Consider the following 18,530-nt stretch of genomic DNA (forward strand, 5'->3'; position numbering starts at 1 on the left):
AGATGACAAATGAAAGAATTAAAAATTCTTAAATTTATTTGTACTATTAGTTATTCAGCACTGTGTCAATACCTAATTTTGATGGTAAAAGTGATCAGTGTGTTTAGTTATTAAATTTCACAATGTTTTTTCTATCATAAATATCAAATAATAACCTCTGAAATGTGTAATGTGTTATCCAAAAATTTTGATATTAAATGTATGCGGCAATTACACATTCCAGAGGTTATTATTTGATATTTATGAAAGAAAAAACATTGTGAAGTTTAACAAATAGGCACACGGATCACCTTCACCATCAAACTAGGTATTGACACAGTACTGAATAACTAATGTTACACATAAATTTATGAATTTTTAATTCTTTCATTTGTCAGTGTGCCTATTTTGGTATTAAATGTATGCGGCAATTACACATTCTAGAGGTTATTATTTGATATTTATGAGAGAAAAAATATTGTGAAGTTTAATAAATAGACACACTGATCACCTTCACCATCCACATTAGGTATTGATACAGTGCTCAATAACTAATGTCACACATAAATTAATGATTTTTTAATTCTTTCATTTGTCATCTGTTAGTCTAAATTATGATCTTTTTTAGTTGAAATTGACATTGATTATGCATTCTAGGGTATCTGAAATCTTGGATAATTGTAGGGTTCTCTTCTATAATCTTCAATAAGCATTGTAGTGAACTTCACCATCAAAACTAGGTATTGACACAGTGCTCATTAACTAATGTCACACATGAATTTATGAATTTTTAATTCTTTCATTTGTCATCTGTTAGTCTAAATTATGATCTTTTTTAGTTGAAATTGACATTGGTTATGCATTGTAGGGTATATGAAATCTTGGGTAATTGTAGGGTTTTCTTCTATAATCTTCAATAAGCATTGTAGTGAATGTAAAATCTTGCATAATTGATTGTTTGAACTGAGTTGGCTTCATTAGGTACCAATGTGTTATCCAAAAATTTTGGTATTAAATATATGTGGCAATTACACATTCCAGAGGTTATTATTTGATATTTATGAAAGAAAAAACATTGTAAAGTTCAATAAATAGGCACACTGATCACCTTCACCATCTAAATTAGGTATTGACACAGTACTAAATAACTAATATCACACATAAATTTATGAATTTTTAATTCTTTCATTTGCCATCTGTTAGTCTAAATTATGATCTTTTTTACTTGAAATTGACATTGGTTAGGCATTCTAGTTTATCTGAAATTTTGGATAATTGTAGGGTTTTCTTCTATAATCTTCAATAAGCATTGTAGTGAATGTAAAATCTTGTATAATTTTTTTTTTTTTTTTTAACTGAGTTGGCTTCATTAGGTACCAATATGTTATCCAAAAATTTTGGTATTAAATATACGCGGCAATTACACATTTCAGATGTTATTATTTGATATTTAGGATAGAAAAAACATTGTAAAATTTAATAAATAAGCACACTGATCACATTCACCATCAAAATTAGGTATTAACATAGTGCTGAATAACTAATGGCACAAATAAATTTAAGAATTTTTAATTCATTCATTTGTCATCAGTTAGTCTAAATTATGATCTTTTTTAGTTGAAATTGACATTGGTTAGGCATTCTAGTGTTTCTGAAATCTTGGATAATTGTAGGGTTTTCTTCTATAATCTTCAATAAGCATTATAGTGAATGTAAAATCTTACATAATTGATTGTTTGAACTGAGTTGGCCTCATTAAGAACCAATGTCTTACCCAAAATTTTTTGTCTTAAATGTATGCGGCAATTACACATTCCAGAGGTTATTATTTGATATTTATGAGAGAAAAAACATTGTCAAGTTTAATAAATAGGCACACTGATCACCTTCACCATTAAAGCTAAGTATTGACACAGTGCTCATTAACTAATGTCACTAATGTGTTGACTCTTGTTATTTCTTTTTCCTTCTTTTTTTTTTTAAAAAAAAAGTTCCCTTAACGGAGATAACGGAGAAAGCGATTTTAATTGTTAAAATGGAATACGTGGCCAAAGCAAGGCCTCAACAATGTAAACTACAGTGGACTGCAAGAAAAACAGACTCCAGAGGATTTGCACCCAGTCAAGTATACATCAATTATATTTTTTCTTTTTTCTTTTTTACTTTTGTTCAACTCTTTTACTTTCTTTTTTAAAAAATCAATTATATATATATATATATTTTACTATACATCAATCATATTTTTTCTTAGAATTCATGTCTTTATTGATTAGATAAAAATTACTTTTCTCAAAATTTCAATTAGAAACCATTATGTATGGAGCACAATTGAAACTTTTTCCATTATTATTATTATTATTATTGGTATTATGAAACTTAAAATTTTTATAAATAAAAGTTGGAGGTCGGGCACTCTTCTCGTTTTATGTAATACTAGTTTGAGCTCTTCTTCTCTTTTGCGCTTTTTATTAGTTCTTCTTCTTGGTTGGCTTTTCTTTTTTCCAAAACTTCAAAGAAAAAGAAGAATTAATTACGAGTTAAAATACTTGATGTAATTTTCACCATATCTCAATACGGAAGATAGTGTTAAAGAGATGGATTCGAATCATTATATTATCTCTAGAAACCAATAATCTCAGATGTATTGGAATTACTATAACATCTTTCTTTAGTGCTTTGATCTAAGTTATAATTGAATGCATTAGCAACTCAACTTTCCTTTTCTACTTGAACCAGGTGTGACAAAAAGAAAAAATTGCATACTAGTGGTTTGGAGTCACAAAATATAAAAAGAGGTGACTGGTAAATTATGCATGAATAATAGAATATATTATTTTTGCATGACAATATTTAGCTAGTGTTGCTAGCATTTAGTGTTTTTCTTAAAGCCTTAAAAAATGATATATTTACTATTCAAGAACATGAATTTGTGGTGAATAATTTAAGTAAACTGCATTTTACGTGAGGAGAAAAATTTTATTGCGTTTGCTGTATTATGCAACAGGCGCATCCAATCGTCCATACATGGCGTGGACATATGTATTACATGAACGGTCCGAATACGCTCGTTGCATCGTGCAACACACAATAAAGTTTTTCTCCTACGTGAAGATAGTTTTGGTAGTTGGAATCATTTTTGTTTCTCTTTCACGCTATCTAAACCAACAAAATAATATTTTCCATCTTGCTAACCAAATATATGCTAGAAACTTCTTTCTTTCACTCTCACTTTCACTTTCCATCAAAAATTTCATTTAAAAATTATGTCTAATCAAACGGACACTAACGCTTCGTTTGATAGAAAGGAAGGAAGAGGAGTGGAGGAAAGGCAAGAAGAAGAAACAAATTTTCTTCGTTTGGTAAAGATGAGTAAGGAGAGAAGAGAAAAAATTATAGATGAGTCATCATCCTTCATAACTTTTCTTCCCTCTAAATATGGAAAAAAGACACGAAGGATAAGAATCCCACGATTCAATGTATTATTCATTAAATATTAAACACCTATATTATATCTCCAATTCTATTTAAATATTTTTTAATTTGAATCATTTTATTCGCGAGCAGCTGAATGAGAAGAAACTCTCACGTCCGGTTCTTTAGAAAAGATGGAATTGAGAAACAACCATCAACTATAACCCCAAAAGAACCAGATTACGTAAACAACATAGAGGAAGAATGAAGGGAATATCTTATCAAAGTAATCATATTTGTTTTGGTAAATATGCTCTTCAGGCACTTGAACCCGCTTGGATCACATCTAGACAAATAGAACCCGGACGACGACCAATGACACGAAATGCACGTCGTGGTGGGAAAATATGGGTACGTATTTTTCCCGACAAACCGGTTACAGTAAGACCTACAGAAACGCGTCTAAATATGAACAAAAGACACAAAAGATAAAGGCAATGTTATTGTAAATATTTTTAAATTACAAAATTTTGCTTATAATTAGTCATTTCTCTTTCCTTCTTTCCTAACAAACATCCAACCAAACAAAAAGATGATATTATCTTCTCTTCCATCCAACTAAACAAAAAGAGGAAAGTACATAATCCCTTCCCTAATGATTTCTCATTCATCTTTTCTTCTCTTCCTTCCATCTTACCAAACAGAATATAAGAGAAAAATCGAACTGCGCAAATCCACGAGGAATCCTCTAAACCCTACTTACAAATCAAGAATAAAACTTTTACACACTTTATTTACAGTGAAGAAAAAATCGTAGATAGATGTGTACTAGTGTAAAATGACAATCATAGAGTCAAGATAATATAACAAAAACTTGTTTCAATGATGTCTCATACACATAAATGCAGATTAAATATTGTTTATTCCATTATTTTACCCAATGGAAAAGAAACAAGTGGCGAGTTTTGACAAAGCTTACCATATTGATTTAATGTTCTAATTGTCCAAGGAAAAGAGGGTGTGACATGGAATTGTTAATGTGGTTCCTTAAATAGAAAAAAGGTACGTGGCAAGTTCCATTGGAACTTACCATGTTAGACTGCAATATTGATAAATATTTCACCTTGGAATATTTAAATTATGAAAATTAAAAGACAGGTGGCGAGTCCCTTTAGGACTTACCAAATTTAGGATATAATGTCCTAAAAGGAAAAGAAAACAGCGTGGAGTTATTATCTTGAGTACAATCTCATAAGAAGGCTAAAGTTAGCCAACCAATAATTTATCGACACATGGCGAGCTTTATTAAACTTGCCACGATGGATTAATTTTGTTAAAGTTGAATTTATTTGGAAGATCCTATTTTAGTAGGATACCAATTAAATAAAAGTTGACTAAGTCATGGGGACGTGAAGGCAACCTTCTCCTTATTTTTAGGAGATTTCAACAACGGTTCAGCTAAGTCAACTTCTATTGCTAAAATTTAGCGAGACGTGGGATTTAATTTATTTCTTTATATATATATATATATATATATATATATATTAGGCTTAAACCCACAATGAAGGAATCACCGTAAGAAGGGAGTCCATGAAGCCATGAGGTCTAAATCCAGAGGAAGTCAAGGTTGAACAGAAGTTGCTAAAATTAAGGAAGAGAGCAACAACCATAACCCATGATGTAAACTCGGTGATCATGACACCATGGAAGGTTCAGCCTAAAATCAAAGAAACCGTGGTCTATGAAAGGAAAGGAAGTGGGTTGAATATAATCCCACGATGAAACAATCCTAAAATCGAGGAGGTCATGCCCATGAACTCTAAACCTAGAAGGAAATTCTCAAGGTGGAAGTTGCCAAAATCATGGAAACATGGTCTACAAAAGAAAGGGAGGTAGGTTAGAGAAATATAGATGTGTACAAATATACTCTGGGAAACTACCCACAATAGAGGAGTTGCTAAAATTAAGGAGGTCATGGCACCATGAACTCCAAACTTCAGAAGGAAAGTCTCAAGATGGAAGTTATGCACGATGAGGAGTTTTATAAGAAGTTAGAAACCATGACGCCATGAAAGGAAGGTTCTAGCAGAAGTGAAGGATTACTAGAAATCATGGGACACTTGGCTAAACAGGAATATATCGGTTGAAAGTGGTGGAAACCTATAAGGAAACGACCACTAACCAAGGGAAGTTATCAAGGGTCATGGGTGACAGGGCAGTAGTTGATGAAATCGTGTCTGAAGTTAAGGAAAGGAGTTGACGACGTAAGGAAGAAGAATAAAATCATGGGACACTTGTTAAATCACGAAGAGAACACGTGGGAATTCATTCTGAAACTACCCATGACGCAAATTCAATAAAGACTAGAGAGGACGTGGTTGAAGTCTACAACAGAAGATGGGTAAGATGGAAGAAGTTACAACCGTTGAGGAATCATGGGACATGTGGCAGTCCGGAACCAATCCACGTGGAAGCTGCTGAAGTTGTCACACCTAGTTAATGCATGCATGGAAAACTCTATAAATAAAACACTTAGGTTTCACTTGCAAACCCTGTTCAAATCACACAGCAAAACAGCACTTCAATTCCTTACATTCATGTAATGCAATTTCAATATGTTTAATTCAAGTCCTGCACTTATTATTCCTACTTTCCAGCACTTTACTTTGAAGTCCTGCACTTTCAATACCGCTTTCTTTTCCACTAGCCATAGTTCAGTCCGAAAGTCCTTTTTCAAGGCAAAAAGAACCCTTGAAGGTGGTAATTCCAATCCTTCATTCAATCACCTGATCCCTGCAATTTCTACTGGATAGTTGTTCGGATATCCACTTTGGAACGACAGTAGTTCCTGGCACGCCCGACATCCACTCCTACTTTTCACTCACCTGGAAAGCGGAACTAGCGCTTTTTCGCGAGCCGAACATTTCTTGGCACGCCCGGCGGGACCTCTCAACAGATTATTCAATGGCCAGTGGAAGAAGGCAAGGCAAGTCTGTCCAAGACCCTGCCGAACTAGAAGAGATGCAAGCCAGTGAACTTTTAGTGGAAAGTTCACGATTTGCACCTGATGAAAATGATACGGTGGAAAAATTTGCTCAAACAATGGCAAATGGACCCATCATGGACAACATCCGCATGATGGCAATGCAGCAAGATAGGTTTGCTCAAGACCAAGCTAAAGTCGCTCAAGACTTAGCTAGAGTTGCTCAAGACCAATTTAAAGCTGTTATTTCTCAAGAGCGAAATTTAGCAAAAATGGTGGACCAAATCTCTCGAAGGTTCGAGTTCATGTTGGAACGAACCCTTGGAAGCTTAAACCAAGGATTGGCCCCTCGGCCAACCAACTCTTAAGGGTCTCAACAGTCGGCCTTCCAAGCTAGTAGGCTGGCAACATTTGTTAAAGGGAGTTCCTCTCAGCAACATGCAGGGCCACTCCCTCCAACTCAACAGCAGGTGCAGTCCCTTCCAATGGCACAGACTTATATTCTAGCTGCACTTGTGACTGCTCCAGTGGCACAGATGACTGTTCCACAAGCTGCGCCCATGCTAACCATCCAACAAGTTCAGAATCCTCCACCTGTGGTATTTCCACAGCAGACTTGGCATGATCAGCCTGGCCAACCATGGCCGTACCACAATCCACAAGCACAACAGAATATTCCACCTGTGAACATTCTGCCAACCACACCTGTTCCAGCAAGGCCACCCATGGTCATTCCTATGGCGGTTGGGGGGCAACTTTTTCCAAGGGAGCCACTTCTTGACCAAAGAGGAAGGAACCATGGCAGGAACAACTATGCAGATGCCAACCCCTTACTTATGGCGGGCAGGGGGCATCAAGTGGCTAATCAACCTCAAGGTTGGCCAGACAACAACCCTCCACAACCTATGGCGCTTGACAGAGGCCAATTTGTATAATTCCTTCAACAGGAATTTGGCCTAACTCGAAGGGGTGGAAGGCCAACTTACAGAAAGCCCTATCCAGAGTTCATTGATGAAGTTGAATTTCCAAGGAATTTCAGAATTCCAGAGTTTGCAACGTTCAATGAAGAGGGCGAATAGTCTACCTTGGAACATATCAGTCGGTTCACTGTCCAATGTGGAGAAGCAACAGCCAATCCATGGATGAAGGTACGCTTGTTTCCAAACACACTGACTGGGTATGCTTTCAGGTGGTATTCCAACTTGCCAGCCAACTCCATTCAAAGTTGGCAGCAATTTGAGGATTTATTCCATACTCAGTTCTATAGAGCTGAGCTTGAAGTGTCCATGGCAGACCTTTCCAGACTTTATCAACTACCTGGAGAGTCTGTGATAAGCTTCCTTTCCAGATTTAGGCGGGCCAAGTTTAAATGTAATTTATCTTTGCCGCCGAAAGAATATGTGAAGATGGCTGTGAACGGCCTAGAATTTGAACTTCGCAAGAAGTTTGAAGGTATACAGTTTCATGACTTGTTCGACTTGGCTGGCAAAGTGGCTAAGTATGAAGAGCTCCTTCGTGAGGAGCAAGATAGGAAGAACTCTTCCAAGGGCACCTACTATCGTGATCCTAATTATGAGGTGTATACCACTGAAACTGAAGGGGAGTTTGAAGTCAACGTAGTCGAGCTCAATATAAAGAAGGCTTATACTTGTGAGGCCTTGACAAAATCGAAATCAGCCACGGCCAACTTACAAGCCGCCTCTGGTTCCAAGTAGAAAGGGGCAGACCTTTCCAGAATTTACTCTTTTGACATTTCTAAAGCCGAGCAAATCTTTGATTTGCTCATGGCTGATAAGCAACTGATTTTCACAACAGGCCATAAGATGTCGTCGGCTTCAAAAATGGCCGAGAAGGAGTATTGCAAGTTCCACAATTCGTGGAAGCATTCCACTAATAATTGTGTTATCTTCCATAACATTGTGCAAAAGGCAATCGAAGATGGCCGTTTGAAGTTTCCAGAAAAATCAAAAGTCATGGGTGTTAATGGAAATCCTTTCCCCAAGGTTGTTGCAACAAACGTTGCTTCCATGGTTCCGGAGCATTCCAAAAAGGAGGTGGACTTGGTAAATCCAGCAACCAGTGGAAGGTTAGAAATTCCAAAGGCGGCAACATCTATGGAGAAGACAGTAACTGAGTTGGAGACGCAACTCCGAGAGGCCCAGATTGCTTTAATCCAACAAGGTTGTTGCCCCAAGTGTAAAGTTCAGAATAAAGGTTGCCGTAAAGATTTTCCAAAAGAGAAGCAGAATGAAAAGCCCTCCAATAGTGACCAAGGTCAGAAAAGGAAAGTCCATGACCTGCTAACTTTCCAAAAGATGGAAAACACAGTTACTATAACCATTCCAGAGAAGGAAAACTGGGTTCATCCAGAAAGAAAGGCAGTTGAGAGGAAATCTGAGATACTTCCAAAGAATTTGGAAAAGAGTAGAATTTCCTATCAGCCAGGTTCTCGTCTTCCTAGCAGAAAGTTTGAAAGTAGTAGATGGCAAGATAGAGCATCTGAAGGTGACAGGCCTTCCAGGCCAAAAATGGCCTCGGAGGTATGGGTTAGAAGGGGGAGTGAGCATCTCCGACCAAGAATGGTTAGACCTCCTACCTATCAAGATGAGGGATGGAGAAGGCTTGATCATCCCAAGTTCCCTATCCATGATGATTCCTATATGACCCGCACACAAAAGCGAAGGCAGCAAAGGAAGAGGGCTGATAGAAAAAGATTATGGGAGAAAGACCATGGCTGGTCCAGCTGGCCAAAGAAGACTACTAGGCCGTCAGAATTTCCATCTAGAGGAAATGAGAAAGATCCTGATAATTTTCTAGATCTTGATTCAGAGGTTGGAAATTCCTTGACTACAGATAATCCTCCTACGAAAGATAAAACAGAATTGGAAATTCCCAACAGTTCCAGTAGCAGCAAGAAAATCTGCTTTAGGAGCCTTCTAGATGAATTTACTTGCAATATGGTAGTGGTTCTTCCTTTATTTTTTGAGCCACAACCAGATCAGCCCAATTCAATTGAAGGAGATGTAATAGATATAAGTCCACCTATGGAAAGTCTTGGGCAGTCTAACTCTGGGCCATTCATAATGGAACCAGACAAAGGTATCCATATAGAAGAGGTTTTCGAAGAAGAAGCTGAGCATCTCCAGAAATTAAAGAGGGTTGTGATTGAAAAGAGCAGCCCTACGAGGCCAAAGAAAATTATGTTGGAAAAGCCACCATATGGCATGACTCAGCAGCTCAAACCTTTGTACATCAAGGTGCTTGTGGAAGGAAGGCCTTTGGCAAGAGTCTTGGTGGACAATGGTTCGGTGTTAAATGTTGTTCCAGTCAATGTTATGCGCATGCTCAGAAAGTTTCCTGAAGATATCATTCCAACTGATGTGTCCATTAGTGGATTCACGGGAGGAATAGTGAAGACGCAAGGAATCCTACCGTTGGAGTTAACGGTGGGAGATAGAACTTCCATCACAGCCTTCTTTGTTATTGAGTCCACAGCGGCTTATAATTTGCTTTTAGGCCGCGAATGGATTCACCCAAATTTTTGCATTCCATCTTCGCTCCATCAAATGCTAATATTTTGGGATAGAGATGAGGTAAAAGTGGTGGAAGCTAATAGCCGGACATTTGTGGCAAGGGATTACCATGCAGATGTTGAGTTGTATAGTGAAGAATTCATTCCAATCAGATTTATTGGAAAGGATAGCAAGGGCCGTCCAAGGAAGGCCACCATGAGAAGGACTCTTACGGAAGAAGATGTGAGGGAGTTTTTCCAAGAAACACCAAGGCCAACAATTTTACCCAAGATCGGTGTTCAGCAATATATTTCAAACAAAAGTTTTTATGGAAGAGAAACCTAAAGAAAATAGAATACTTGGCCAGGCAGTTAACTGCTGCCTTGCGAGGTTGAAAGCATATCTAGCCGAACTACGGTTGGAAAGGGCTGCTGTTGTTGGTACTTCATTTTCAACCAATGTTTTGGAGATTATGGAAGATGCTGAAGACAAGTTGGATGTTATCCAACTGACAGACTTGAAGGCAGCACCAGTGAAGTTGGATGATCTTAAGGCCGAAGTGCAAGATCCTTTATTGGAAATCAATCTTGGAACGGAGCAAGACCCTCGGCCTACTTACATCAGTAAGCTTTTGGAACCAATCTTTAGAGATGAATTGATTTCTTTACTTGAAGAATACAAAGATTGCTATGGCATACTTACATCAGTAAGCTTTTGGAACCAATCTTTAGAGATGAATTGATTTCTTTACATGAAGAATACAAAGATTGCTAGGGCCTACTTACATCAGTAAGCTTTTGGAACCAATCTTTAGAGATGAATTGATTTCTTTACTTGAAGAATACAAAGATTGCTTTCCATGGACATATGAGAAAATGTTAGGTCTTTCCAGAGAATTGGTAGAGCATAAGTTGCCAATTAAGGAAGGTTTCAAGCCTTTCAAGCAGCCTCCAAGAAGGATGTCCCAAGAAGTTGTTCTAAAGGTCGAAGAAGTGATAGAAAGGCTACACAAGGCTGATTTTATAAGAACTGCCAGGTATGTTGACTAGATTTCCAATATAGTTCCAGTTGTTAAGAAAAATGGCAAGCTAAGGGTATGTGTGGATTTCTGAAATATCAATCTTGCAACTCCAAAAGATGAGTATCCCATGCCTGTTGCTGATTAGTTAGTAGATTCTGCTGCCGAGAATGAAATTCTTTCATTCATGGATGGACATTCCGGGTACAACTAGATTTACATTGCAGAGGAAGATATTGCCAAGACAGCCTTCAGGGGTCCAGGTTCCATTGGAACCTTTGAATGGGTTGTCATGCCATTTAGGTTGAAGAATGCCGGAGCAACATATCAAAGAGCCATGAATGTCATATTCCATGACATGATTGGCCATTTCTTGGAAGTCTACATTGATGATGTGGTCATCAAGTCCTCGACTAAAGATCAACATCTCCACAATTTGAAAATGGCTTTTGAAAGGATGAGGCAGCACAAGTTGAAGATGAATCCTTTGAAGTGTGCGTTTGGGGTTTCAGCTGGAAATTTCCTAGGTTTCCTGGTCCACCAAAGGGGTATTGAGATAGATCAAAATAAAGCAAAGGCAATTATTGAAGCAAAGCCACCGGCTACTAAGAAAGAATTGCAGCAATTCCTCGGCCAGGTTGGATATTTAAGGAGGTTCATTGCCAACCATACTAGAAAGACTCATGCTTTCTCCCCTTTGCTAAAACTAAAGGGTGCTGAGGAATTCAAATGGACAGAACAGCACCAGCAAGCCTTTGAAGGTTTGAAAAGCTACCTGGCCAACCCTCCAGTGCTGATGCCTCCAATCAAGAAGCGGCCTTTAAGATTATACTTATCGGCCGCCGACGAGTCCATTGGAACTTTATTAGCTCAGAATAATAAATAGGGGAAAGAACAAGCCATCTATTATCTAAGTAGAGTGCTCACTCCAGTGGAATGTAGGTATACTTCCATTGAAAAGTTGTGTCTTTCCTTATACTATGCGGCTATGAAGTTGAGAACCTATATGTTGCCAGTGGCCGTATATATCATTTCTCAAACTGATTTGATTAAGTATATGCTTTCAAGGCCTTTGATCACTGGACGTATTGGAAAGTGGCCATTGGCCTTAATGGAGTTTTCCTACAAGTATATTCCACAAAAGGCAGTCAAAGGAAGAGCGGTAGCAGAATTTCTAGCAGATCATCCATCTACTAAGATAGATTCAGAAATATGTGATGAGGTGGATAATCTCTACCTTGACTATACACCTTGGACTCTCATGTTTGATGGATCAAGCACTCATGATGGAGGTGGAGCTGGAATAGTCATCATTTCTCCTAAAGGAAGGAAAACCAAATTTTCTTTCTTCTTGGATTTCAAGTGTACAAACAACCAAGCTGAGTACGAGGCACTAATTATTGGGCTGGAGATTCTGCTAGAGCTAAAGGTGGAGAAGGTCCAAATTATTGGAGATTCCAACTTGATACTTAGCCAACTATCTGAAGAATATAGATGTCTTAATTGGCGTCCGAGGCCTTTCCACTCTTTGGCCTTAGAGTTACTTTGCCAGTTTGATGATTTTCAACTCAAATATTGGCCTAGACATTTAAATACGGAGGCTGATGATCTAGTACAATTAGCCTCTCGAGTGAAAGTCCCACTAGGTGTGGAAGAAGCTCTGATCACAGTTAAAAGAAGAACTCTTCCTTCGATAGAGTTACGGTATGAGATGGCAAGTCATTTCCAATCTAAAGAGCCAGAAAGAGTCAAACCTGCCAATAAGCCATGGGAGGTTTTCAATATTGATATAGATGGATTAGATTTGGATTATTGGAGAACACCAATTATCCAATTCTTGCAAGAGCCTAGCTCTAAGGTGGACAAGAGAATTCAGCTTTTGGCGCAACATTACATTCTGATTGATGGGGACCTCTACAAGAAAAGTAAAGAAGATGAACTTTTGTTAAGATGCCTTGGAAAAGATTAATCCATGAGGGTAATGGCGGAAACACACCTTGGAATATGCAGAGCATATCAAGCTGGAATCAAGATGAGGTGGTTCCTTAGAAGGTATGGTTATTATTGGAAAGGCATATTGAAAAATTGCATAGAGTTTGCCAAGACTTGTACTGCATGTCAAGAACATGGCCCGATCCAAAAAGTTCCAGCTATTAATATGCAGCCGATAGTAAAAATATGGCCATTTAGAGGGTGAGCTTTGGACTTTATTGGAAAGCTAAGGCCTCCATCTTCAGATGGCCATACTCACATAGTGGTGGTAACAGATTATTTCATAAAGTGGGTAGAAGCCATTCCACTAAAGACTTGTGAGCAATCAACGGTGATTGATTTTATCAAGAAACACATTATACATAGGTTTAGAATTCCAGAGACTATCACCACTGACAGAGGTCTTTCGTTTGTTTGAGGCAAGGTCTTGGATTATTGTGCTGAGTGCGGTGTACAAGTGATCAATTCCACTCCATATTTTGCCCAGGCAAATGGATAGGCAGAAGCTTCCAACAAAGTAATTCTCAACATCCTTGAAAATATGATTGAGGATCATCCAAGGGAGTGGCATCACTTGCTTTCTGAAGCTTTTTGGGCCTACAGAAATTCAAAAAGGTCAAGTACAGGCGTCACACCATATGTGCTTACATATGGACATGATGATATCCTTCCAATGGAGATGACAATCAGGTCTGCAAGGGTGGCTTTCCAAAATAGGCTAACTCCAGCAGATTACAACCATGCCATGTTAGCAGAATTAGAAGACCTTGATGAAGTTCGTCTCAATGCCCTAGATCATATTATTGCTCAAAAGAAGAAAGTCATGCAGGTATACAACAAGAAAGTCAATGCGAAGGCATTTGTAGAAGGAGACTTGGTATGGCAGGTCAAATTTCTACCTGGAGTTAAAAGTTTGGAGTATGGAAAATGGACTCCTAATTGGGAAGGTCCTTATTTGGTAGAACGAATCCTTGGAAAAGGGGCTTATAGATTAATGGATATAAATGGAGGGTCTCATAGGCATTCTATGAATGGTGTGTACTTGAAAGAGTACCACCCTTTCATCTATGAAAATTGGAAATCCACAATCATTCAACCGGCCATGTAGAATGGCTGGTATCTTCCTTTCCAAGTAAACCGGAAAGTTGGAAAGGAAGCGAAATGGCCATTCGGCCATTCCAAGAAGGAAAAGTTAAGTACTTGGAAAAGTACATTGGCTAAAGTTATGACACGGACTTAGCTGAATTTCCAAGATCAGCTGATTTCCTAAGTATGGAAGACTTCATTAAGGAACTGGCTACGCTACGTGTTCCAGGTTTTGATCATACTGGAAATTGTTCATCTTGTTTGTATATACATGCATTTCCATTATGGAAATTTCTTTTATTTCTTTGAATTTCATTTGTTATGGACAACCAATTATATGGTTATGCCTCATTGTAAATATATGTGAAGAAGTTTTCCAGTTTTAGTGACTTATAAGTTTCTTTTCCATATAAATTGTGAAAGAGGCACATGCAAAGGGTTGGGAAATAGAGCGTTATCTCATTCGATACTGGATTTCATTACAAAACTCAAAAATGGCCTCCTAAACCTAGGATTGGCCATGCAAAAGTACCCATTACTTATTTCCTATCCACAAGTTTTCCAAAAACAACCACATGATAGAACCATAAAGAGAAACACATGAGATCAGATAGAGGCAAGAACACCTCCAAGTTCATTCCAAATTTTCCTTGCTTCTTTAAGAACAGCCACTGCTCTAACCTTTGCATCCTCAAATTTAGGAAAGGCTTCAACTCATTTTTCCCATTCTTTCCTTAAAGGTTCGGACGCATTGACAAGGGCATTAGCTGTTTGGTCCAATTCAAGTTCTTCACGTTCCACTTGTTCCAATTCCCTTTGAACTTTGGCCAGTTCTTCATTCAGTTTTTCTTTCTTGATCATAAGCTTTTCAACCCGATCTTTGATTTCTGGGTAGGATTCTAAGGAATGTTGAAAATCCTCAAGAGCTTTATCTCTGAGCTTGGCTTCTTTTTCATCCTTGAAAACTATAGAAGTACTGGAGCTCACATGAGCAACAATGAATTGGAGTTGGTGTTACAGCTTGGTCAAAGAAGCCTAGATGGAATTAGGAAATTCCGGATGTTTTTTGAGGGTCATAATAGTACTGGCTAGACTTGAGTGGAAAGAGACTACATCTTCCACATCGTGGGCAAGATAAGACAACAACTTTTCTTTAGCCACCATGATAGCATCATTTGAAGGTCCTGGAAGTGTGAGGACACTTGCACTTGAAGTAGAAGTACTAGAAGATTTAGTGGCCTTGATCACTTTGTAAAGATCAGCTAAGGCTAGAAAGGCTCTCCTTTGCATCATAAAGGAGGTTGAGGTAGATAAGGAAGGAGTTGCCTGAAACGGAAACAAGTTTCTATTAGATAGAAAGAAAGAAATGAGGCGAAGTGTAAAGGAATGAAGACTTACCTCTGGGATGGAAGGAGTATGACCAGTAGAAGTTCCACCAGTTCCGGAAAGAATGGATATTCCAATAGTGGAAGTTGGAATGGGCTGACTTTTCTCATTCTTTATGGTCAAACTTTCCATAATTGAAGCTTGAAGGGCCAATCCTCTCCTTGTGCAACTTGTTGATCCAAGTGGATATTCATGAAATTGTGTCCCATAGTAGAGCCCTATTGGTTAAGTTTAAGTTACAAACATTTTAAATATAAAGTAATGAGATGGAGAAGGATAGGGATTGAGACTTACCAAAACAAGCTCTTTGGATGACTTTGGTTTCTTGTGTTTTGGGGAGTCTCCTGTTTGTTTGAACTCTTCTATTTTTTCCAGTTCAGGCATGATTTTCCTTTTAGCATTTCCAATAACTTTTCCGGAAGGGCTACGCATTTTTAGGGCTTTGCTGGAATGTTAAGTAGTGGTTCGCCCTTTGGAAATGCCAACTTCGCCATTAGAAAAATCTTCATCAGAGGAGGATAGTTGGGCCTGAAATTCTTTTTTGACAATGGCCAGTCCCTGCAAGAGGAAGTATAAGTAAGGTCCAGAATATGGAACGGTTAAGTTCGGCCACATTGAAATACCTGAGAAGTTTTTCCTTTTTCCTTTGCCTTGTATAAAGCATCCTCCTCTTCCTCTTCCACTTCTTCTTCCTCTTCTTCATCATCACTTGAGGAAAGACTTTCAATATCTACATAACCATTTTCGGCTACACCTTCAATTTTACTAGCCATTGTGGTGGTTTTCTCTCCACCTTCTCCCTCTTCACTTTCTTCAAATATTTCCTCTTCTTCATCTGAAATTAACCAAGTCTCAGCATATGGAAGGTTGATAGATTTCAAAAGGGAATGGAATTTACAGTAAATACATTAATACCTGGAGACAGAGGCTTGAAAGATGCCAGTATGGAATCACAGACAGCCTTATGATTCTTGGATCGGGTGGAGGAGATATAAGCTGACCACCATACATCGAATTCATTGGTTGATTGAGGCTTGCTAGTATGGCCTTTGAAATTAAAAGCTGCTCTTTCTGCTGTGTAGGCTTGGTCAATCGCTGCAAATTGTTCAGTATCTGTAAGACGAACACGTTGGTCAAATAATCTGTTGTAAGATTTGTAGGGTGGCAAAGGAATCATTTGGGTAAAGCCCATTTGCCTTGCTAGTTGGGCTGGGTTGTAGAACTCAACTCCACAGAAACTATTCTTCAAAGTTGATTGAGCAGTGCTGTAATGGAGGTCACGAGCAATAAGGAAGTTGGCCCAAATATTTTTCCAATCTTCAGAATGTTTCTTGGTGGATACTCCGGGAGATGGAACCAACCATGATGGCATGCGACCAATGGCAGTGAATGAATCAAAGAACTCATCGTTTCCTGTCTCACATTGATTATAGAAATATTCAAAGTTTTCAGCAAAGCTGAAAGGAGAGGGATCTGCAGTTGCCAAAGAATGGCATAGAAAGGATTTTCCAGTTGGAGTGACTAGGTGTGAAGTTCTGTTTTAGAAGTACACTTTAAGCCACATTTGGAACAACCAGAATGGGCCTTGGAACCTTGAAAACCTGGAAGTAAGGAGATCGTGAAGACCTCTGTATAAATGAGAAAGTACAAGGGGGGCTAATGCTAAGTCTCCATTTCTGGCTAGGGAAACCACCACTTGAACAAAGTCTTTTGTGACTTGGCCAGATGGAACGCATAGCAAGTGGCCAGAAAGCCAACAAATCATGAAAGCAATGTGCTCATCTTCTAGAACTGGGCCAGTTTGCTTACAGTGTTTAATAAAGGGAGATGAGAGAAGATAAACTTCTTACTTCCAGTGGTCTTGGTTGGAAAGAGGAATTGTTCAACAAAGAGAGTGGCACTTACGTCATCTCTATGAGGCTTAAGACCTGTGATGCAACAAATATCTCTCAAAGTGGGAGACATCATTCCACATTTAAAATGCATAGAATTGGTGGTTGAAGACCAAAAGAAAAGGGCTGGAAAGAGGAGGGTCGGATCAAGTGTTATGGAGGACTTACTGATTTGGATAATGTCATAGATGCCTTGTTTCTTCTACTGTGAAGAAATTTTCTCGTCCTTGGAAAGACGACTCACCCATGAAGACCAGGATGAACGATATATTAGCCAGTTTCTTATGCTGAATGAGGGTTTTATTTTTTTCCCTTTCTTTGAAATAGGAGGGAACTCTGAATCGAAAGGAAGTGGAGACTTACTAGAAGGGTAGAATTCGGCCAATTTAGAGGGGGCCACGTTGGCAAAAGCTGGACCCAATCCAACTGAGTCATCTTTGAAGTTGATCAGAGTTTCAAGATGAAGCCTAGCAGGGTTTAAAGACTTCAAGAGTACTTGAACTTGGTGACTATGGCTTCGAATTTTGGTCTTGGTTTGAATAGAAGGAGCTGGCAGGGATGAGCTAGTAGTTAGTTTGGAAGGTTTTTTGGGAGCCATGGTCTGTAATTTTTTTGTGGGTAGAGATGTTATTTAGGGTTTCAGAAGGAGGAAAGATGATCGAAGGAGAATTGGTGGCAAACGATAAGGATGGAGGGAATATATATATATAGAAACGATAAGGAAGGAAGTAAAGGCTGAGGGCATTTTCCTAGGATGGGTGGTTGGTTTTTTTTCAAAATTCAAAAGGAAATCTTAAAAGGTTTTGGAAGCTGGATGGTGTAATAAATGGATGAGTGGTTTATTGGGAGACGGAATGTGCTTGGCGGCTAGAAAGATTAACATGGTAGAATCAAGAGACCACCCGAATAACACGTGGAAGATTTTATTCGTTTACGGTGAAATCTTTCAAAGTTCAAGGACGCCTTTTCAGGAGGGGTAGTTAGAGGAGGACTTTTAAAAGGAAAAGGAAATAATGAGGATTGAGAAGATTAAAGGCTCATGCCATAAATGGTTAGGATCTCCTTGAAGATACAAAAATCAGTGATTAGAGATATTCTCAGAAAATACAAGGGGAACAGCCACGTGTTTCCTTTTTAATGATTGTCTTGAGTGTTCAAAAAAAAAAACCTAAGGGTGCTATTGGAAGGGTTTCAGTTGGATTTTTGAAATTCAAAAAAGGAAAGTAAAGAGATTTTTATGGGAAGTAGCGAATAGGTCTTTTAGGGGCACA

At 38.3% G+C, this 18,530-nt stretch overlaps 2 protein-coding genes across 2 annotated transcripts; both read left to right on the top strand.

The window, feature by feature from the left end:
• The first annotated feature begins 11,891 nt into the window (after positions 1-11,891).
• Positions 11,892-12,872, top strand: LOC132274230 (uncharacterized). Its single transcript, XM_059775466.1, has one exon. It carries the CDS (start codon positions 11,892-11,894, stop codon positions 12,870-12,872), a length of 981 nt encoding a protein of 326 aa, XP_059631449.1.
• Positions 12,873-13,436: 564 nt separating this feature from the next.
• On the top strand, positions 13,437-14,003 carry LOC132274234 (uncharacterized). The gene has a single exon (XM_059775475.1). It carries the CDS (start codon positions 13,437-13,439, stop codon positions 14,001-14,003), a length of 567 nt encoding a protein of 188 aa, XP_059631458.1.
• Positions 14,004-18,530: the final 4,527 nt, after the last annotated feature.

This window comes from Cornus florida, unplaced genomic scaffold, assembly GCF_030987335.1.
Source record: "Cornus florida cultivar Cherokee Brave unplaced genomic scaffold, ASM3098733v1 CherokeeBrave_3.0.0_Hap2_Chr01, whole genome shotgun sequence".
NCBI lineage: Eukaryota > Viridiplantae > Streptophyta > Magnoliopsida > Cornales > Cornaceae > Cornus > Cornus florida.

Coding starts and splice junctions, on each gene's coding strand:
- LOC132274230 (XM_059775466.1), top strand. CDS start 11,892: ATGAAGTTGAGAACCTATATGTTGCCAGTGGCCGTATATATCATTTCT.
- LOC132274234 (XM_059775475.1), top strand. CDS start 13,437: ATGATTGAGGATCATCCAAGGGAGTGGCATCACTTGCTTTCTGAAGCT.